The sequence below is a fragment of the Tachyglossus aculeatus genome, chromosome 9 (assembly GCF_015852505.1).
Source record: "Tachyglossus aculeatus isolate mTacAcu1 chromosome 9, mTacAcu1.pri, whole genome shotgun sequence".
Classification (NCBI taxonomy): domain Eukaryota; kingdom Metazoa; phylum Chordata; class Mammalia; order Monotremata; family Tachyglossidae; genus Tachyglossus; species Tachyglossus aculeatus.
Window position 1 is genome coordinate 16,113,412 of NC_052074.1, and position 24,193 is coordinate 16,137,604.

Here is a 24,193-nt window from a genome sequence, read left to right on the forward strand (position 1 = left end):
CGGGACTCTTCCCCAAGCAGCTCCTTATTCGGGATACTGGAAACCAGGAAGTGCTCAACTCTCCCACTAAAAGTTCATTCAATTGTTCAATCATATTTATTGAGTGTTTACTGTGTGCAGAGCACGGTACTAAGCGCTTGCCAGGCAGTGGGAAAATGAACAGAAAAGCCAGACACCCTGCATAAGTTCTTTTAGCGATGTAGCTCTAAATACCTGTCGATCAGTGAAAGGAGGAGAAAAAAAATGACAAAATTGATTTTTTCAGATGACATAAGTAGCTATATATTAAGCAGTTGATGCCATAAGTGGATGTCAAAAATGTATGTATACTTTGCAATAGATAAGAGCATATCCTCTGATCAATTAAAGATATTGATTATACTTTAGCATGCTTTCCAGTGCACTTTGCTGCTATTCTTTTCTTTATGGTATTTTTTAAGCACTCGTCAAGCACTGTTCAAAGTGCTGGGTTAGATACAAGTTAATCATGTCGGGCACAATCCTTCTCCTCTATGGGGCTTACAATCTAAGTAGGAGGGAGAACTGTTATTGAATCCCCATTTTACAGTTGAGAAAACTGAGGCACAGAGGAGGTAAGTGACTCGTCTAAGGTCATGCAGCAGTCAAATGGTGGAGCTCTTCCTACTAGGCCATTCTGCTTTCTTATAACCTACATTGTTCCAGGACTTTAAACTGTGTATCTATTCATTTAAAAATATGTTAATTACATTCACTATGGTAGATTCTTTCAGTATATATCCAAATCTATCTTTTTTTTTTTTTTTTTTTAGGGATAAGTCATTTGTACATGTCTCCCTTCACAAAGTTGCCATTTCATTTTCTCTGGAAAGAAAAAAGAATCACTGAAGAACAGCATTTCCTTTATTTTTACTCATTCATTTTCTCAACTTTCTTCTAGTGGTGCAAAGAGTAAACCGTACCTAACTGTGGATCAGATGATGGAGTTTATCAATTTTAAGCAACGGGATCCTCGGCTGAATGAAATCCTTTACCCACCTTTAAAGCAGGAGCAAGTCCAACAGCTGATTGAGAAGTATGAACCCAACAATAATCTAGCAAAAAAAGGTCAGTAGCTTTACATTTTATACCCTATTTCCTTTCTTTTAAAAAGCTATGAACAGATTACACTATGGTGAGCCCAGAATAATTGTCCAGTTGCTGGATGTGATTTCAACCGCATTTCTGATATTTACTTTTGGATTCAAGAAGCATGTTCAACTTCAAATTTTAATTGCTTTTCCTGACTGTTTTCTGGGCTGTGGCATTGAAAACAGTGTTTCTGAAATGCAAATATTAACGTGAATAGTGCTACGAAATGTCATTTATTTGAATTTGGGTTGCTTATAAAATGCAGAATCTATCACCAGTGTGGGATAGTAGAGGAAACATTTTTTTGACAGTTTAATAGCAATTCCACTTCAAGGCCGTGAACTCCTAGTGGGCAGAGAATATGTCTTCCAACTCTGATGTAATACACTCTTCCAAGTGCTTAGTACAGTTCTGTGCACACAGTAAGTACTCAATAAATACCTTTGGTTGACTGTAATAATAGTACAAAGATATTTTACACTTATTTTACAGTTGAACATGAATATAATGACATTCGAGACCTAAAAGCAAACGGTGTTCTAGCTTAGTTGAGAGAATGCGCTCCAGTTTATATCTTGTGGATACCATTCTCTGCACTGTTCTGGGCATTTAACATTATAGGATCAGTGTTCTAAAACAGGTGGTGACATTATAACCAGAGAACACTGGGAATGAGACATTGATGCTTTGTTCTTCAACTCTGTCTTTCCTTTATATTTAGACTCAGCCAAAAGGCAGATTTGGGGCTGATCATTTTTTTGTAGGAAATTAAGGCACAGAACAAGTTTTACACACCTTCCCATTCCCGCTTGTGACCAGGACATTGGAATGTGTGGAGTTGATGTTTTCCAACATTCTGGAGCCCCATACTGCAATTCCCAGGCCACCTCAACGAAACCGGTCCTGAGGGTGTTTTAGGCATGGAAGGGAAGTCAAAACAATTTAAGTGAGTGAGAGTTAACGGGAGTTGTGGCAGAGAACCCTGGCCAATTTGACCCAATTCCAATTTTAGGTCATGCCATAACATAGGTTTGCACTGTGCATTTTGCTTGAATATCATTATTAACATTGGCACTTGGATTTGCTCCCGTTTTTCACCATTCCCTCAGCCTCACAGCACTTATGTACATATCCGTAATTTATTCATTTACCTTAATGTCTGTCTCCCCCTTTAGACTGAAAGCTCATCTGGGCAGGGAAGGTATCTATCAGCTCTGTTATATTGTACTCTCCCAAGTGCTTAGTACAGTGCATTGCCCTGTGTAAACGCTCAGTAAATTCATTCATTCATTCAATCGTATTTATTGAGCGCTTACTGTGTGCACAGCACTGCCCTAAGCGCGTGGGTAGTACAAGTTGGCAACATACAGAAACGGTCCCTCCCCAATAAATGCAATTGATATTGAATTAGAGAACATTCTTTTCACAGTATGAGCTTCCTTGGGCTCTGGGTGCCATGTTATCAGAAGAAACTGCTTGTGCATATGCTGGCATTGGGATGAGGAGTGAGTGCTACAGTGTGCAATTGCCTTAATATAAAGATTTGCAAGAAAGCAGCATTTGTGTTACAGGAGAAGCAGCATGCCCTAATGGAAAGAGCACCCGCCTGGGAATCAGAAGATGTTGGTTTAAATTCCAGCTCCGCCACTTGCCCGCTCAAAGGCCTGGAGAAAATTACTTAGCTTCTCTGTGCCTTGGTTTCCTCATCTGCAAAATGGGAATTCAATACCCATTCACCCTTCTACTTTTACTCAGAACCTTATGTGAGACATTATCTGGTATCTCTACTAGCACTTAGAACAGTGGTTGGTACATTGTAAACACGTAATGAGTACCATAATTGTCATCTTCAGGAGAACAAGGTTTATTTACTTTGAATTACCCAGGAGGGCAGCTTCCTAATCTTGAAGTTCAGCGATTTAGATATGAATGGGCAGATATATGACCCGTTACTTGCTTATTAGACTTTCTGGTTAGTTTGAAGTTAGTAGCATAATTATCTTAGTTGAATTGTACTTAGCATTCACGGAGACATACTATAGATTGTAATACTTTGTTTTTAAGGTAAGATTCTTTAAGCATTGGCCTAGTGGACCACATGGCTATCAGGCGCCCTTAGCTGATGAGTAGCCACTTATATCAGTACAAATCTACTATGCACTTTCAAAGGTATGTTTCACCCTAAAATCAGCCATGAAACCGACCTGAATTAGCACCATGTAAGCTGAATAAAAATCAAAGCCAGGGATTCAACAAAATTCAACAAAAAGTCTTCACTCAAAATATTTCACCTGTGGGGTAGAATAGATGAATGAAGATAATGTTAATGAAGTTGGAGAATTGTGCCAAGCTTCTTGCTAGCATCAGGATGATTTAATTGCCAGAGTAAAAGTGATCTTAGAACAATTTAGGAATGGAATGATATGCAGCATTTCGTATATCTCTCTTAGTTTTTTTTTGTCATTTCTCATTTCCTGTGTCAATGCTACCCATTGTTATTTTTAAAACAAACATGTACAACTAAACATTGCCTGTGGACAGTTCTCTTATTTCCACTTAGCTGACATTTATGGTTGTTTTCTGTGTGGCTTTCCCCTCCAAATATTTTCATTTTTTTTTCAACAGTCCTCGCTTTATTTAGTGGTCATTACAAAAGAAAATATTAGTGGTCAATAATTGCCTGCCTTCTGATACATACTATTAGTCATGTATGCTGAAAGTCAATTCCTAGTTATCTACTTTTCTGAGAAGTCAATGGTATTTATTGAGTGCTTACTGTATACAGAGCACAGTACTAAGCCCTTCGAAGAGTACAATACAAAAAGGTTGGTAGATACATTCCCTGCCCACAAAGAATTTACAATCTAGAGTGAGAGAAAAGCATTAATATAAACTAATAAATTATGAATATGTACATAAGTGCTAAATAATAATAATAATAATAATAATAATTTTGGTATTTGTTAAGCGCTTACTATGTGCAAAGCACTGTTCTAAGCACTGGGGAGGATACAAGGTGATCAGGCTGTCCCATGTGGGACTCACGATCTTAAACACCATTTTACAGATGAGGTAACTGAGGCACAGAGAAGTTAAGTGACTTGCCCAGAGTCACACAGCTGACAAGCGGCAGAGGCGGGATTTGAACCCATGACCTCTGACTCCCAAGCCCGTGCTCTTTCCACTGAGCCACGTGTACAGATCCATGTGAGCAGGCTACCTAGAAGACAGGGAGTAGGGGAAAAGAGGAGAACCATCCTTTTTCAGATGTTTCTTCTGCATTATTAAGGGTTTCTTTGGGCCTGTGATTTAGCCAAGTGCCCCTGGAAAGTGGCTTAAATGAGGTTTTCATTAGGTTTTCGCTTTATGAAGCTAACACTAACAAAATTTGGGGTAAGAAATTAGTGGTGGCCTGGGAGCCAGAGGACCTGAGTTCTAATTTCGACTTCACCAATTGTCTGCTTTTTGACCTTAGATAAATCACTTAACTTCTATGTACCTCAGTTTCCTCAACTGTAAAATGGGGGTTCAATACCTCTTCTCCTTCCTACTTAGACTGTGAGAGCCTCATTTAGTATAGGGACTGTGTCCTTCCTATGTCCTATGTAATACATGTGTATCTTCCCCAGAGCTTAGAAGAGTGCTTGATACATAGTAAGTGCTTAACAAATACCAGGGCTTAAAAAAAAAAAAAGGTTAAGTTGCCTGAGCTCCCTGACTTGAGGGCAGAGATCCTATCTACTAATCTATTGTACTCTCCCCAAAACTTGATATAGGACTGTGTATACAGTAAGTATTTAGTAAATAATTCTGATTGATTGGAAAGGAATATTTGGAGGGAATTGTCCTAGCCAAGTGGACCTTCTAAAAGCTTTAATGCCCATCTTTGTATAGCTTCTGAAAAATATCTCAGACTTTCTTTTCCATAGTTCCCTTCTCTCTGAAAGATAACTCCTCTGAATTTAAAACTTTCTACCTGAAAGAGAAACGGCATTCTCAAGTGAGAATAATCCTTCGACCCAGAGCTGTGAAGAATTTCCCAACCTGCCAATACCTCAATCCCACAACCTCCCCTCCCCTTTTGGATCCTTAATAGAACTATTTTGAATTTTATTGCAAATATTAGGTAGTCTTCTCTCAGTTTCTACTTTGGCTTAAGCACATTCCTTCCCCTCCCACTGAAATACTTTGGCTTGATAGAGTGATTACAGCTCATTTCAATTTGGCAGTAAGTAATGACAATAGATCTCTTTAGAGCAGAAAATGACAAATATGGGAGCTGTAAGTGCCCTTTCTGGCAAAGCCATGTACAAGATAACACTTTGAAAATTAAATATTTGCGAATGTAGGCACAAATCCAATTCAAAATATTTCCTATTGATATATATTTTCATTGCTATTTGACCTTGCAATTATATTTCATTCATTCATTGAATTTATTGAGCGCTTACTTGTGCAGAGCACTGTACTAAGCACTTGGAAAGTACAACTCAATACAAGTACAATATTTGTATGTTATCACTTTATATATATATATATATAATGTAATGGTCTTGGTCACATTTTAAAATAATAATTATGGTGTTTGTTTAGCACTTAATACCTGCCATAACAACTGCTGGGGAAGGCATAAAATAATCCAGTCAGATACAGTCTCTGCACTCCATAGGCTCATTGTCTAAGCAGAAGGGACAACAGGTATCGAATCCTCATTTTAATCAGTTCATCAATCGTATTGAGTATTTATTGTGTGCAGAGCACTTTACTAAGAGCTTGGGAGAATGCAGTTCAACAGAGTTGAGAGACACAATCCCTGTTTACAGATGAGAAAACTGAAGCACAGAGGAGTTAAATGACGTGCCTAAGGTAACCCAGCAGTCAATTGATAGTGCCAGGTTTAGAACCACATCCCCTGAATGCCAGAGCTGTGCCCTTTCCTCTAGATTATGCTGCTCGTGGTTCTCGGAAATATATTAATGCACTTAACATTACTTGCTATGGGAGTAACTTCCCTTTCAAATCAGTCAGTAGATGGTATTTGTTGAACTCCTTCTGAGGGTAGAGCTCTGTACTTATCCCTGGGGAGAATACTTAAGTATCCCTCAAGGAGCTACTTAATATGCTGGGGGAGACAGGCTGGTATCTGTTTATTATTATATTGTACTCCCCCAGGCACTTAGTACAGTACTTTGCACACTCTAAGTGTTCAGTAACTCTCCTGGAAGTAATGCTCAATGGCCTGTGATCTGTAGGGATAATAAGAGTTTCTCCATAAAGTTTTATCTACAGATTTGGAATTTGATCCCAAATTCTGGCTCTGGGGCTGGAGAATTCTAGACTGCCCTCAGTGTGGGCTTTGGAGACCAGCTCCCAACCCAGTTAGTGGTTTCATGGGGAGCTCAATGAGTCACATCAATGAAATCTTACCTTTAGTGTATGATTTTTCTGGTATCTTACAAATGAGTCCTGTTTTGTGGCTGACATCATCACAAAAGCGGTGAATTCATAACTCCTGGAGATGAGTGGAATGAAACCCTATACCGATAATCAGATTAGAAAAAAACACCAGGAAAAACAAAGCAAATTCAAAAAGGATGGACCGAGCCTCAAACAGAATTGGTTAGGCACCTAGATACAAAATTGCCTATTGTTACATTTGAGGTTCCTGACAATTTGTTGCTCAGATGTGTTCCAGTACCTCTGGGAATGCTAAACTCGAGGCATTGATGGTGAGAGGAAAGGAATATAGCTTTCCACATTTATTGTAAAATCGACGACTCTCTGGCCTCTCTTTACCCTTTCCTTTTCATCTTTAGGCAAGTCATATATCAATCAATCATATTTACTGAGCGCTTGCTGTGTGCAGAGCACTAGACTGAGTGCTTGGGAGAGTACAGTATAACAGAGTTGGTAGACACATTCTTTGCCCACAACGAGCTTATAGTCTAGAAGGGGAGACAGACACTCAAATTAAAGTTATGAACATAAGTGCCATGGGGCTGAGGGAGGTGTGAGTAAAGGGAGTAAATCCAAGTACCAGGGCAACACAGAAAGTAGTGGGAGAAGAGAAGATTAGGGCTTAGTCAGAGAAGTCCTCTTGGAGAAGATGTGTTTTTCAATAACCCGCTGCTGGGTAGGGACTGTCTCTATATGTTGCCAACTTGTACTTCCCAAGCGCTTAGTACAGTGCTCTGCACACAGTAAGTGCTCAATGAATATGATTGAATGAATGAATGAATAAGGCTTTGAAGGTGGGGAGAGTAATTGTTGGTTATGAAGAGGGAGGGCATTCCAGGCCATAGGCAGGACATGGGTGAGAAACTGGCAACGAGATAGATGAGATTGACTTACAGCGAGTAGGTTGGCATTAGAGAAACAAAGTGTGTAGATGGGTTGTAGTAAGGGAGCCAACGAGGTAAGGTAAGTGGGGGCAAGGTGATCATTTGCTTTAAAGTCATTGGTAAAGAGCTTCTGTTTGATGCGGAGGTAGATGGGTGAGTACTGAAGGTTCTTCTCTCTGCCTCAGTTTCCTCATTTCTAAAATGGGGGTTCAATTCCTGTTTTCCCTCCTAATTAAACTGTGTGCTTTATGTGGGAATGGACCATATCCAGTCTAATTATCTTTTATCTACCTCAGTGCTTAGTGCAGAGTTGGCACATAGTAAGTACTTATCAAATACCATTATTATTACTATCATTCTTCTTATTATTCTCCCCTCATGTTCACTGAGTACCAACTCCAGCTTCCCAGACAATGAATTGTAGCAGCATTATACCCTTTTGCAAACTTGAGAAAATAGCTGAATGGCGATTCCCAGTACTTTACTGATTAGCCATTCACTTAGTCTTAGTCCCTGGAATGGCTTATGGAAGTGAAATATTTGAACTTGATGTATTTGTTCCAAATTCTTCTTACAGTAAGGTCGTTATTGAAGTATTTGAGAATCACTCAGAGAAAAAAATAACCCTCTTCTCTACATTTAAAATTGTAAAGTGGACCAGTTCTACTGAACTGTGCCCATTCATCTGTAAATTTATTTGGAAACATCCTGCTGTTCTCATTCTCCTCTCTTTCTCTACCTCCAGCTTCCATGAATACACAGACAAAAGAGACACTGTTTCAAAAGGAGAAAAGGACTAAGGATGGATGAGAGGCAAACTGGTCATAGTCCAGACACAACCCCCTCAATGAAACCTAATACTGTTCTGCACAGCCACACGGGAAAAAAAACAAAACAGTACATCCTTCAGCTCTGTAACAACTTTTGTTTGAGTCACTCAGTATAGAAAATACTAAGCACATTTGGATGGATTAATACTTACCAGGAGAAAAGTAGGGATCAAATGCTGTTGGGGACAGCAACATAGATTGCCAAGAATGCGAAAACCAGTAGGATTTTTGTTTTTGTTTGTTTTTTCCCCTTGAGGTGCCTCATTATTTTACTTTAGAGACCTGGGATAAAAGCACATAATGTCTTTCTCCCATTGTCCCGGTCCAGCAGAATCTAGCATTTTCCCCATGGGAAAGTATTAATAAACACTTTTTACTATAAAGTCAGTATTGGAGGAGGCTATAGCGGAGAAATAAGAAAGCTCCTTTCTAGCACAGGGTACCAAAAGGCCTATATGCGTTCAGCACATAGAATAAGCATCCCACAGATAGCCCAATGTTGGTAGCAAATTAATATTTGCATTAGACATCGAATCAAAGGGAGCAAACTCCACTTTTGAGTGCAGAATGAGCCAGTGTAGAGACACCTCTGATGGAGTTACTTAGAGATGAGTACCAGCAGTCTGTCAGCATCTAGACAGAGAAGAAATGGGTAAGAGTTTATTCTCCCAAGAACAGCACCCCGAAGCAAGCTAAAAGGTTAAAAGAGGGCTTGGGAGACCTTTCCTTTGTTGTTTGGATAAATTTAACCATTCCATAGAAATGAATCCCGGCAGCCCAATGGACTGACAGCACAAAGTGGTTGTGGATAGAGGTGAAAGGTGGAGAGTTTTGAGATTTTGTGTGACTGAGACTACTGACAGACTCAGAGTCTGTTAAACCTGCTTCCCTCTTTGCACCCAAGCAGAGAGCTCTCCTCCTCCGTCCTCTTGCTCATTCCAGTCTTTCTTGAACCATTTATCATCAACCATCTTCTTCCCAGTGGTAATTATTACGCACTTCCTGTGTGCAGAGCACAGTACTAACTGCTTCGGAGAGTATAGTACAACACAGATGGAAGAGATGTTCCCTTGTCTGTCAGGAGCTTACAGTTTAAAGCTTCACAGCAGTTCCCTCCACCATCCCTGTGCACTTTCTTGTTGGACTTTTCAAAAACAGAGTTTTGGAACTCCTGATACACGTTTAGTTGAACCCTGGTTCAATCCCTGTTCACTGTACTAGAAGCAGCACGCAAAGAAGCAGCATGGCTTAGTGGAAAGAGCATGGGCTTGGGAGGACACGGATTCTAATCCCGGCTCCGCCACTTGTCTGCTGTGTGACCTTTGGCAAGCCACTTAACTTCTCTGAGCCTCAGATACCTCATCTGTAAAATGGGGATTTGAGCCCCAATTTGGACAACCTGATTACCTTGTACTTAGAACAGTGCTTGGCACATAGTAAATGCTTAACAAATACCATTATTATTATTAATATTCCCCTTAGTACAGTGCCCTGCACCCAGTGTGAGGTCAGTAAATATATTCTATCGATCGATTGGAACACAAGGCAAAGTTTGGCTACTTAGATATATAAATACATTCTTACAAGTTCTAATGGGCATTTTCTCCACGCTGCCGAAACCGTAGTCATAAAAGGTGTCCAGAAACTGAAATCACTTTAGTCTTTTGTTGTGCCAGTAATATTTTGACAGGTAAAGTCATGGGATGGCTAAATTGTTTTTCATCCTGCTGTGGTTAAATCTTTAAAAAGTTTGGGTTTTCATAAATGCAGTCTACTACAATGCCAGAATCTCTCTAACATCCCTATTTGAAAGCTGGTCCTCTCCTGATTGGTAACTGGCTCCAAAATGGGGCTGGCTGCTATGATGTTTGGCTGCTGTATCCCTGGAGTTGCCCATCTCCAGTGCCTATGGTATAGATTTATGTACTGGCTGTCGTGTACTCAAGAATTTGGACAGCCTCTCTTGGGCCTAATCCCTTCACCCTGGAAACAGGCATCTATATGGGACTTTTCTTTTCTTGAAGTTGACATAAATAGTTTTTACATGTTCCAGAAATCAGTGATGTTGTTTGACATTTAATGTAGCACCTAGCGGGATGGCCAACTTTCCATTACATTGGATTTTCTTCACAGTGCTTAAAGCTAAACTCACATCCACTTGAAAATAAGAACCAGTTGTGTTCCATTTGTATATTAAAATTGAGATGGGGGTTAAAGCTGGGAATGGGAAGTCAGGACCCCAACATTCATTTACAAAACCTCCCACCCCTGGATCCTTATATCACTTGATCTTTTGCCATGTCTTGTGCCTTAGCTTTCTTAAATGAAAAAGAACTTTATTGAGAAGCAACATGAGGTTTTGTCCCCAAAGATGCTAGCTTCCAGGAATGAACAATCAAGAGTGTTCTGTTCTGGGCTGCTTAAGGATTTGTGTTTGGACCAAAGATCTACACCCGCATCTGCTACTTGCCACTAGCATATACAACGCTAGCACCTCCCCTTCCTCTCACGCTTCATTTTCCCCATCCAGCCCACTCTTCCCTCTGTTCTCCAATGTCTCCAGAGCAGCTCTGCTTGCTTCTGTCTCGATTTTTTTGTGTGCTGAATCGTGATCTTCCCTTTACTAATGCTTTCTCCACAGACATTTTTATTTTTTGCCTCCTTTTTAAGAATTTTAAGCTCCTGTGGATGTCCTTGCACCCTCCTTTCCTCAACACACCCTTCAACTCCCGTTTCCTTTCCAGTCCCCCCCACCTCCTGCCCCTTCCTCACTTTCTTCAGTTATCCTTTATGTTTGAAAACTTTCCAATTATTCAATCTGCCTAATTTGTAGAAATCAATATATTCTTCCTCATTTAACTTCAATAATTTTTAAGGGTTTGACTTGCTGCATTAAACCAACTTTAAGGAAGTGCTGAGCAATAGTTCCAAGCAATTACTTGATAACTGGAGCCATTTCCTAGGTAACAGAACATACTGCTGTAAGCGAGTACAAAGCAGGTAAAGACCCTGCTGTTGTACTCTGAAGGAACCTTAATAATATGCTGTTTAATTCTATTTAAAGAATGACTTATAGCCCTGGGACCAATCTGCTTTTTCTCTTGCTCACACAGCATGTATAATTGTAATGGGAGGCATTTTGCTGTTAAATGTTAGCCACTGGGCCTTGAGGTTGCAGTGTACTTTAGAAGCAAACAGGCTTTTCTAAAATACACAGACTAAGAATCACTGATAGGGAGTATCAATAAATAGTAAAGAAAATTGATACCCTTGAGGATCTGCTGAACTGTATTTTGGACTTGCATTTGGTTTGAAATGAATTTTAACAGGAAAATTCTCCCCTTGTCAAATAGCCTTCTTTCATGCCCGGTGAAATGAAATGCACTTACTGTTGTGTGGAGACTTATGATCTAGATTATGAATCATCTCAGATACTTGTATCTCCTTTCGGTCCACAAATTTTGACTGTTTCTGTTAGTTCCTTCAGAAGTGACCACAGGAAAGGAGATAAAGTGGAGTGCTCAATCTTTCGATTTGCAAGTAGAGAATAACTCTTGTGAAAGGGTGGTTGTGGAAGAAGCTGAAATGAATGGATAAAAAGGAGTTTTGGGTTATCCATGGATTTGGTTTACCTGTTTCCTGGGGACCTGCATTAGCACGGATAGTTTAGAATTTGCTCCGATTGCCTCATGAGGTGTGTCAGACTATCATTTCGTGTTATTGTTGTAGAATTCAGACTGTGCCTTGAAGCTAATCCTTTGATGTGGTGATGGACTCTCCTTTTGGGAAAGACAGATGATCCTCAGTACTAAAAGCCTGCACTCTCTCATCCCTGCCTGTCACTTTCCTGTTAGGACCCAGAGTGCAACTAGCAAACCGAACGGCAGCACTTGGTAGACTGCAGAGCCTGCTCCCTGGAGTGCAGGGGAAAATCAATCATGACACCTTTAGAGAGAAAATGCAGGGGCAAGTGAGTAGAGATCATGTCAACTTGTTGCATTGTCCTCTCCCAAGCATTTAGTACAGTGCTCTACCCAGAATAAGTGCTCAATAAACACCACTGATTGAGATTTTTTGAATAGCATGAATCCGGCTTAGCACAGAAAAGGTAGAGGTCAATAAGGTGATTTTTTTCATCGTACCTTATGGGATCAGAAATACCTCTGCATTGATTTTTGGGTTTTTTTTTTTGGTGGGGGGTGTTGTTGCTGCAACAGTAGAATACACATCTCTGAATCTACCAACCAGTGCATATAATCAGCTTTCTGGGGCAATTAAAAAAATTATATATTTCCAAAAGTTTTCCTTCTGTAAAGCCGAGTTCTTCATTTTGTTCAATAGAACCTGTTGCTAAACAGTGTTAGAGACATCTTGTCATCATAATTGACTTTGAACAAATACAACTATTTAAACCATTTAACCATTTTTCATGGTAAATACATGAACATTTTAAAAATATTAAAATGCAACATTCCTAGTCACATCGCTCGTTATTGTTCTTCCAAAGTTGAATCATTGCTTTCCAAATTATGAACTACAACAGCAAAATAAATAAACAGTACAAGTGCTATTGGCAAGAAAAACTGGATTTTTTCTTTGATGTGAATGTAAAAGCCCAGAAGGGGGGAATATATTTGTATTTAGCTTGCTTAGTAGGTCGTTTTTCTTTTTCTTTTTCTTTTTGCTTAAGGTCTGTTGAATTCAAGGAATAGTGGAGTACTGGGTTGAAGAATGGCCTAGTCAATAGGTCAGAAGGCAGGAGATCTAAATTGCGTTTAGACTAGTTAAATTCACAATGCGTCATTTTGACTGAAACCATCTATTTTCATTGTTTTGGCAGAATTGTTCTTCACAGTGTTAGTTTTTTTTCTCTTCGAAAAACACCCCAGAACCATTGAATTCTAGGACCGTGTTTGTTTGAATGACTGGGTTGGAGAGAGGGAAAAAGTGGGCGTAGGATTCCTCAGAAACTTTGGCTTAAGAACCTAAAAACAGTGGGCTCAAATAGCTGTTTGTTGATGGCAGGGGCAGGAAAGTTCTTTCCTAAACCTCCTTTCACTTCCATCTTCCTTATGCCACAGTTTGTTGACTTACTGTGGGTTGTTGACATTTATTGAGTCCCTACTGTGTCATTCTTTTAACCTCATCCACTAACAGATTTTATAGAACTGTGTTCCTAAAATTAAACAAAAAAGTCCCTGGTTCTTCACGGTTAGCAACATTTACTTCTTGGAATCAATCAATCAGTGTTATTTATTGAGCACTGTATTAAGCGCTTGGGAGAGTACAGTACAGCAGAGTTGGTAGATGTGTGCCTTGCCCACAAGGAGTTTACAGTCTAGAGGGTGAGACAGACATTAATATAAATGAATTTGAAAATATAAAATATTTGAGAGTCATGTGAAAGTAAGTGCTTTAAGGGTACAGATCCAAGTGCAAGACCAAACTAGAAGCTGCCCTTTTGGATAATTATTTAAAAGAAGGCAGACGTAGAATTTTATACAACTGGTCTTTGTCCACACTATGTTTTGAGCAACAAAATCTGTTTTTTCTCAAGATCTCACCAGATATAGAAGTACTACCAAAAATCTATTTTTCAGAGTAAAGTTGCACTGTTAATTATCAAGTCTCCTCAGAGTACAACTAGTTTTTTATTGTGTGTGTTCTATAAATACTTGTTGATTAGCTGATGAATTGGGGCCATCTGCATTGCACAGTAATTTAACCTTGCTAAAATGGCTTCTGTTAGAATAGTCTAGGTCAGGATGGCTTAGCCTGCATGATGGAGCCGGAGTTTTGTATCCAATAGTTTTATCAACTAATGCTCCTAATATATTCAGTATGGCATTAAATGTGCTTATTTTTCCATATCTTTTTTGCCTCACTTTGTTCTTTAATGAACATTAAATTTGGGATGTGGTAAATACACCTCTGATTAAAAGTTTTCCCCTACGGGCTTACTTATAGGATATCAATGAACCACTTTGTGTTGTATTCTTCTATCACCTCTGGCACTTAAGGGTTTATTTTTAAGTTTGATTAGGAGGCAGGCTTGAAGTGAGGTTAGAATGAGCAGGGCAAAGGGTTGTGGAGTTTTTGGGGAGCAAGGGAAAGGTAGAGAAGGGGAGTGAGGGAAAGCAAAGGGAGAAGACAGTGACCCAAAGGAGAGAGAAAGGATGTGGTGGAGGGAGCAGAGAGAAGAAAAAAATGGGGAGTTAACCCCCAACAGAAGAGCGTAAAGAATTAACCAGATAAGTGGTAGAAGATAGTGGCAGAAAAGAGGGGAGCAAAGAGCCCACTGTGGTCAGGAGCTGGGAACAGGGAAACTATTTCCTCTGTAGAGACAGCTGGGGAAGCAGACCCCATCCATCTCTTCAGACTCCGGGCTGGGTGGGCTTGCCCAAACCCAAAGCTCCCAGGAAGGCCTGTGCATAGCTTCAGAAACAGCTGGAAGTCACCAGAACCCGAGCCAAGAAGTCTCTGGTGCGCAAATTCCCTGGTCCTTCCCCTGCTCCAGTCAGGGACAAATTCTTCCTGAACCCTGTGGGGTCAAGGACTTTCTCCCCCACAGTGACACTCAAGTGTTGGGCCCGAGTTTTGTACACCTTCACTCTGGTCAGGGGTCAAGCTCCCGGCCCAGAGACCAGCAAGGTGTGGAGAACACCTGGCTCAGTCCCGGAGCTGCTGTAGGGGCCTTCTAAAGCCCCTCAGAGAATGAGGAGAGCCCGCCCACCCCCATTCAGCACAAGGCAAGAACCCACCTTCTGCTTCATCCAAAACCTAGTGAAAGCCCATTCGCAATTCAGCAGGGAACAGGAGAAAGCTTAGATTCAACCTGTCAGTAGAACCGAGGGACACCTTGAGAAGTGAAAGGGCCATCTTGACCGCTCCTTTTCTGGTAGGCCTCCATCAAGGGGCAGAGCTGGCTACCTGTGAAGCTGGTTCTGCAAAACCATAAGCTAATTTCCTCTTCCCTAGAGTGCCAATTAACCTCACCACCTAGAGTGGGCATCTCTTTCCTGGCATCCCCGTCCTCCCCCACTACACTTATCCCCCAAAGGAGTCTGGGCTGTCAGAGCATACTGAAAATCAGCTTTAGTTGGAGAGATGCCCATTAGCCATAGTTTTCACAATAATTAGCACAGGCTTAAAATGATTGTTGCAACAAATGCTCCTAGGTAAAAGTGTTTTAAAACATTTCCTGAAGGATGCTGGGGTTTTTTTTGCTTTCTACAGAGACAGTCGTCATCCCCCCCGCCCCCCCCCCCACACACTGTTTTAATACAAAATAGCTTAATCTATTTCTGTTTCGCAACAGTGGTGATTTTTCCTGGAATTCTAAGGCATTTTCTTAACCAGAATATATTCTTTTTCTCTTTCTCAAGACTTCTTCTTCCAAATTATTTCTAGGTTAGTTCCAAGTGACTCAAATAATAAGATTTTCTTAAAAAAAACTCACCATGTGATTGACATCCAGTTGGATGCACACTAATGTTTCATTAATAACACATGCAGAAGAAATTTGTAGGTTTCGTCATTTGACATTTTCTTCAAGTAATTTTTATGCTTAGGTAAACTCACTGCCTTTTATTAAATCCTAGAAAATTGGAGTATCACGATTGGCAAATTGTAAAGGAAATGTGAGTGTTACATTTCCTATAATAATTAGATGCCTGGCATTTGTTCAGTTTATCAACTGATCACCTTTATATGTGTTCATATATACTAACCAATTCTCAGGGTTAATTAGTTTTAAATGAATGTGGTTTTTTTCCAAATTGTCTTCAGTGATCAATTTATGTGTGTTATTATGGAAAAGTCTTTTGTTCCCCCACCCCACCCCACCCCCGGCCGCCAAGGTGAGGCGCTTGAAAAGATATGGAAGAATAGTGTCACCAGTTTTCCTATTTAGAGTGGGACAATCTCATGCACCTTTTAGAGTTCCATTTCACCACTGGTGAAGCCTCAGGGATGCATTAGGATCCTACTTTCTCAGAAGTGATGGAGTGAGACCCATTAGCCACCACAGAAGCACAGTAGCAGAGAGGAAGAAATGTGGAGATAAATGCTTCCAACTTCCTCTCCACCCCCTTTTCAATCAATATATGATATAGAGTGGGAGCCAGAGAACCTGGGTTCTAATCCCGGCTCTGCCCCCTTGCCTGTTATGTGAATTTGGGGAAGTCATTTCTCTGTGCCTCAGTGTCCTCAAATGGAAAATGCGTATTCAGTACCTGTTCTCCCTCCTACTTATTTTTTAAAAAAGAAAATATAGCTGTATTTTGAGGATTCTATTCTTTATGTAATGAGCAACTTTACTGATGAATTTGATCCTTTAAAATATAGTCTGCAGTATCAAAACAAATGTAAGGGTGGAAAAAAAAATCTCAGATTTCTTCCTTTTTCTCTCCTTTTTCATAATTTATCAGAGGCATATAAGATAAATAAGAGATGAAAGAACAGTTAAGTAAATCAAGGATTTCAGCTCTTGCTTTTTGTGAGCCCCTTCCTTCCTCTCCCCCTCGTCCCCCACTCCATCCCCCCATCTTACCTCCTTCCCTTCCCCACAGCACCTGTATATATGTATATATGGTTGTACATATTTATTACTCTATTTATTTATTTATTTATTTTACTTGTACATTTCTATCCTATTTATTTTATTTTGTTGGTATGTTTGGTTCTGTTCTCTGTCTCCCCCTTTTAGACTGTGAGCCCACTGTTGGGTAGGGACTGTCTCTATGTGTTGCCAATTTGTACTTCCCAAGCGCTTAGTACAGTGCTCTGCACATAGTAAGTGCTCAATAAATACGATTGATTGATTGATTGATTGGTTAATTGATTTACTGACTAATTAAAAGCAAGAGTTATAATCCTTGGTAGCAGCAGTTCAATCTCACCATTACTGCCATCATTATTTTCACTACAAGATATGAAATGATAAAATCAAAGGTGAAATATTTCAGAAAGTAAACACCAACTGTGTGTAAGAACCCATAAGATCAGTTCTCCCAAAAATGGAATTACAAAATGAAGGATCATGAATGTTCAGAATAAGACCGTAAAATAAGCAAGAGGAAATGATTTGGGGAAGACTCAGGAGTCATAAAATCACATGTAAAGGTATTTGAGTTAATTTAAAATTAAGCAAGTAGCTGTGGTCTCCAGTTTGTGATTTGGTAAATGTAGGGTGATTCAGTAGGAGAACAGTAAACGATTGGAGAAATCTCTAACTGGTGGTGTCGAGAAAGCACTAGAAATGTTGCCTTGTATTATCTTTTCTACTGATATTTACTGGTGTCCTGTTTGCTGTACTTCCCAAAATACAACATGCTCAAGTAGCAACAGGTTCTCTTTTGAAATGGTTTATCAGGTACTTTCTGGGTGATTTGGCAGCCAGGTGTGAAATACTGACACTCATCTCCCTTCAAAACAGGGGCAAATTGAAAGGGCACTTTTCACTTGCAGAGAAAGATTGCTGTGGTTACAAAATAACTGAGGAGCATGGGCATAGTCACGTAACACAGAATCAAAAAGAAAACCAAAATAGGATGTTAGGATGATGAGCTATTATGTTAGGAAAGAATTGGATATTAGCAAGATTCTCTTTGGTGCATAACCCTTCTCTCCAAATTAATGAGATCATTTTGGGCAGGGAATGTGCCTGTTGTACTCTCCCAAGTGCTTACTACAGTGCATTGTACACAGTAAGCACTCAATAAGTATGATTGATTTAATACCCTGACTATATACAGTCTGGGCAGAATAGGCTGCACGAGAAAACCTTCCCCCAACCATTTCATATTACTTGACAACACTACAAACAAGAAAATAGAAATGAGATTATCGAGACCAAATGTTAAAGTGGAAATGTAGGAGAAAAATATATTTCCCAAATTAGCTTCCAGTACTGACGTATTGTAATGTCGTAAGGTCAGGGAATATCCATCCTTACCTAGGGCCCTTCCCCTTCCAACCCCTCCTTCCTCAGCTGCAGAGTTAATGACTCAGAGTGAACTTTACACACCCAAAGACCTCACTTGACCCTTTGCAGTGTTGCAATAGATTTGGGAAATATGAGCCTCAGTCCTCCTAAGGATGTGTAAGGGAAAAGAAGCAACTCCAGGTAGCAGGCAGTGTTTTGGCTATCCCCAGCGTACCCAAATCCATGGAAAGTCTGTATGCCACTCAGCCACTCAAGACAAGATGAACATCCAGTACGAGTCCATAAAAGTCCGTGACACCATTTGTCCCACAGTGTGGTATTTAAAGAAACAGTGGCTGCACATACTAATTGTCAGAAAAAAACATCTAGAATATTTGCATGTGGAGAAGCTGTTCAACATTAAAATACAGTATGTGATAATTTATTCCCTGCCCAAGTAAGTATACATGTGCCAGGGAAAAGGGGGTCGGGGGATAGAGTGTTGTTTTTGTTTTTATTTTAGTGTAATTACAACTTTGTAATTTATTTTTCTAAATTGCACCTTTCCCATCAGTTGCTTGTCACTTGTTAAAGTAAACTACACAGAATTCTTTGTACCTGGTAGCCACGGCATATTTGCATTGGAAGATAACAGAAAAATAATTACAAGAAGAATTTCAGAGAAATTCTGAAATCTTATCAGGAGTCTATTCTCCTTGCTTTTTGATAAAGGCTTGAGGTTTTGAGAGGTGCAAATGAATGTGGAGGAAAAAGACAAATGGTATCTTAAGGGATGTTGTCTCGAAACAAAAATAAGTGTACAGGTGTACAATATTTCATTATATTTTTTTGTAGTTTAAGCAATGGCAAAGATTATATTTGCTTATGAAGTGTGCCAAGTTTCATTGGCAGTAGGTGAGGAGAGAGCAGAAGAGAAGATGAATTGCAACCTATGTCTGTTATGATACTGAATCATTGAGCTGAAATGTGGCCCATCATTGGGGAAATCAGGATTGTGAGGTGGGGAGAAATGAAGAAAAATTTACAAGCATACCAGAAACTATTTCCATCAATCAATCAATTGTATTTATTGAGCGCTTACTGTGTGCAGAGCACTGTACTAAGCGCTACAAGTTGGCAACATAATATTTCAAAGAGATCATAGGCACCTTTTCCATGAAGATGATATTTATTAAGTGGTTTCTATCAATCAGTTGTATTTACTGAGCTCATACTGTTTGCAGAATAGTACACACAGTTGGGAGAATACAATATACCAGAGTTGGTAGATATGCTTCCTCCCTACAAGGAGCTATGTGATAAGCAATCAAATTGATACAAGATAAAAAAAAATTGGGTACATACCTTGTCTGTCCCAGAGCTCCCAGTCTAAAGGGGAGGGAGAACAGATGTTTTGTCCCCATTATACAAATGAGGAAATAATTATGGTACTTTTTTTTAGCACTGCTCAAAGTGCTAGGGTAGATAAAAATTAATCGGGTAGGACACAATCCCTGTCCCACGTAGGGCTCACACTCTTTCTTAATCCCCATTTTACAGATGAGGTAACTGAGGCCCAGAGAGGCTAAGTGACTTGCCCACAGCAGACATGTGGTGGATCTGGAATTAGAACCAGGCCCTTCTGACTCCAGGCCCATATTCGATCCACTGTCACTCTTCTAAGAAAACTAAGGCATGGTAAAATTAAGTGACTTACCCAAATTGAACGTCAGGCAAAAGTGATAGAGCTGGTATTAGATCTAAGTCTCCTAAACTCCCCAGTCTCATGCTTTTTTCATTAGGCCATGCTGGACTTGGCACTGTGAGGGTGACAGTTTTTTTCGGCAGTTTTTCCGGCGCATCTGACACTTTTTGAATCCTGCCATTTGAGGCTAGAGTCCTCAAGAATGCGAAGTATCTGTTGGGTTAGTGTCTTTGGGAGGAGTGGGAATTAACTGGGGAAGATTTTCCAGTGGCTCAGGCCCTTCAGATGAGGAAATTATTTTCCTGAAGCACCAAGTTTGATTGATATTGCCTTAACATTTACTTCGGTTTGAACTTCTGTTTACTTCGGGTTAGCTTACTTACCCTCCCTTTGTAAGTGCTTAACAAATACCAAAATTAATATTATTACTGTTTTAATGCCTGTATATTGTTTGTTTAAAAATTTTTGGACCATGGGAAAACATGAATTCCCTTCATATTTTTCCCATAGGAAACTGTACTTTGCTTAGCACTCTTCCACTTAAAACTCTCTTTTTCTTGAACCACTTGAGAGTACTAACCCTTATGTAGTAGTTACTGAAGTTCCAGTGACTTCGGACTCCAGAAAGGGAGAAACTATCATCATCAATCATCCATTAATGCTGTTTATTTAGCACTTACTGTTTGCAGAACATTGTACCAAGCACTTGGGAGAGGGCTAGATGTGTTACCTGCCCACAGCTAGCTTCGTTAAAAAGAATGTATTGGCCCTAAACATCTCCAAATTTATTCCACCAACGTTAAAAATATTCATTAAGGGGCAGGGAATGTGTCTGTTATGTTGTTGTGTTGTACTCTTCCAAGCTCTTAGTACAATGCTCTTCGCACAGTAAACGCTCAGTAAATACCCTTAAGATGAATGATAGTTGTTACAATTTTTGTAAACACTTTTTTCATTAAAAAATGCATTTTCTGCATACTGTCTTCGTATTTTGAAGTACTGAGAACAAAGCTTTGGAAATCCACTTTAGCTTAATTCTGCAAACTAAACTATTTTTTCTACCCTTAATGTTACTAATCCAGTGTATAGAAAGATGATAACTTTGCTATTTTCACAAAAGTTTTTGCAACATAATAAAGGGTGCCGAGAGATACGACTTTCAATAAATACAGAGAAAAATCTGATTTTGTATCTCTGCAAACGGTAGCAATAAGAATTTTCAGATACCAGCTGAAACACTCATGTTTTCACAAAATATATGGATTTAGCTATTTAAACTTAACTGATGTAATTTGGTAATTTTGCCTATTCATTAGAGAATTCCAAAGTAACTGAGAGAAGAATGTAAAATAAAGTGGTTGGTTGTGTCATTGCTAACATCTTCCTTGGATTCCTGCACTTTTTTTTTTTTTTTTGCAAATGAATACAATAGGATTTAAGGGTATTATTCGGGGAATACATGTGGATTCCGTCCAACTCTGTTTGTTCCTTCAGGACAGATATCAGTGGATGGATTTATGCGCTATCTGAGTGGAGAAGAAAATGGAGTGGTTCCCCCTGAGAAACTGGATTTGAATGAAGATATGTCTCAGCCACTCTCTCATTATTTCATCAATTCTTCCCACAACACCTACCTCACAGGTACTAAAAAGATTAAGGAATGTTCTGCAAAAATATTCAGAACCCTGATCTATTGGGTGAAATAAGTATGCTGCATGGAGTAGTAAGAATTATAATTATGATACTCATTAAATGCTTACTATCTGCCAAGCACTGCTGTAATCACTGGGGTAGATACAAGTTAATCAGGTTGGATGAAGGTCCTGTCTCACATGGGGCTCCCATTCTTATGTCCATTTTACAGATGAGGTAACTGAGGCAAAGAGAAGTGAAGTCAGTTGCTCAAGGTCACACAGCAGATATGTGGCAGAGTCAGAATTAGAATCCAGGTCTTCTTAACTCCCAGGCCCATATTCTATCTGTCAGTCAATTATTGAGCACTTTCTGTATGCAGAGCACTATACGAAGCCATTGGGTGAGTACAATATGACAGAGTTGGTAGGCACATTCCCTGCCCAAAACAAGCTTACTGATCCTTCAGAAAACTTTGCAGACCTGTTATCTGAGCTAATCATGAGTTAGTGGAAATTAGAATGAAAGATTTCAGTAAAAAGTCAGACAAAAGAAACATCATCCTGCTTTCTTTTGCCTCAACCTGGATACTCTCAAAGCCTAAATGATACCTTCATTAGACTCCACCTCCTCTCCTGCAACCATTGACTTAATCTTAACCAGATGAACCCTAGTGTAATAGCTCCATGGCTAAGGGACATTCAGAAATTCCTTTATATTTGAAGGCCAGAAGCATTGAGGAAGTGAAGGAACTGTTATCTTCCTCAAACCACCCCCATTCTCTAAGGTTCATTCATTCATTCAATCATTAGTATTTAATGAGCACTTACTTTGTGCCGAGTACTGTACTAAGCACTTTAGAAAGTACAACAGAACAATAAATAGTGGCATTCCCTCCCCACAACGAGCTCACAGTCTAGAGTTAGGGAGACAGACATCAACACAAATAAATAAAATTACATAAGTAATACATAAGTGTACATAAGTGTTTTGGGGCTGGGAGGCGGGGAAGAGTGAAGGGAGCAAGTCAGGGACTCCCAGTCCAGGCCCCCAGAGCCTATAATCTGTCCCTGGCTATCTCACTGGAGTAGAAGAGTTATGCTAAATCACTGTAATCCTAATAATCCCAAGAACAGCTAAACATGGGTGCAAAGGGCCACAGGATGGCAGTCATATTATGTAAATTTTTATATTTATTGAAAAGTATTTTACAACTTTAAATTTAGGTCAAAGTCCAACCCTGTCTTTCTCACTTTTCGAGGAGGGTGACCCTTTTTAAGTGATCTGAAAATAACAGTAATAATTACAACATGTATTAAGTGCTTATATGTGTCAAGCACTGTGGTAAGCACTGAGTCTGATTTTTTTTTGTACAGGGCAGAGATCATGTCGAGGGCAAGGACTGTATCTAGCAACTATTTGGAATTCTCCTAGGTATTGAGTACTGTGCTCTGCACAGCATAAATGCTTAAAAAAATACCATTATTTGATTTAATGAATAGACTCAGGCTGTAGGGTTAATGTGGAAATACTGTTAACATCACTAGCCTGTACCACATATTAGGTTTCACGTGAGATCAGTAAGAGTAGATTTACGATTGTTCAGCTGTTGAAATAAATTGTATCTTGAGATTTGTGGATGAGTCTTTGCAAACCTTAGTTTTCTGTGAAGGCATCTTTAAAAGCACTTATGCTTCTCTCCTTATGATGTTTACTTTCTCTCCACCCACCTTAAGTTTCTAATCTTTGCCAAAATCTTTATGGTTCAAACATATGAAACATAAACAGCCCCAAGAGTTTTGTAAGGTCAGACAGAAGGCAACTGACTGTAAGCTCTAGACCATAAGCTAGTTGTGGCTACCAACTCTGTCGTTTTGTACTTTCATAAGTGCTTAGAACAGTGCTCTACACACAGAAAGTTCTCAATAATTACCATAGGTTGATTGATAACTGATATTACCTAGGATACTAGGTAGAATAGTAAGCGGTGGTGCAAGGTTGCAGCCTCAAGAGAAACCTCAGCATCCGGTTTCTAAAGATGTTCTGTCCTTAGGGTTAGTTTTCTTTTCCAGGAAAAGTGCTTAGCCTGTGCTTAGAAACCATGAGCTCACCAAATATATTAATTACTTAACCTGCACTTTAACTGCATACATCATTATAAAGCAGATAATGTAAAAGGCAAAGTATCAATTCATTTGCTAATTGGGTCATAAATGGACCTACAGATTTGCCAATTGAAAAAGGCTCTATTTAAAAGCCTCATGTGGCTCTCTTTGGACTGTTTTTTAAATTCTACCAAACACAGTCGGCTTACCAATGGGACAAGTGGTTGCATTTTCATCCCTTTAAAAAGTTTTTTTAATGATACAAAAGATCCAAAATTTTTCCAGGGTTAATATTTTTGAGGCAAACTTTATTACTCCACTCTACAAATGCAGGTCTTTATGGAGTATGTTTACAGAGCATTTACCATTATTCCAGCAAACAGGTCTCCAGCCTCATTAGGCAAATAACATTAGATCCCGTCAAATTTGCGTTTGATCCCACCCATATTTAATGATACGTTTTCCAGCCTCCTACTCCCTCAAGCCAGGATAACATCAGGTGCTGCCATTACAAGAGCCAGTTACTGAGATCTACTGTATCAACC

The 24,193-nt window shown here is 39.5% G+C and overlaps 1 protein-coding gene across 2 annotated transcripts in view; it reads left to right on the forward strand.

Moving 5' to 3' along the window:
- Positions 1 to 24,193, forward strand: part of PLCB1 (phospholipase C beta 1) — a 444,925-nt gene that overhangs the window by 287,333 nt on the left and 133,399 nt on the right. For both annotated transcript variants that reach the window (XM_038750967.1, XM_038750968.1), the window contains exons 9-10: positions 920 to 1,086; positions 21,406 to 21,552. In XM_038750967.1, the coding sequence (XP_038606895.1) occupies positions 920 to 1,086; positions 21,406 to 21,552 (314 nt within the window). The remainder of the gene's footprint in view (positions 1 to 919; positions 1,087 to 21,405; positions 21,553 to 24,193) is intronic.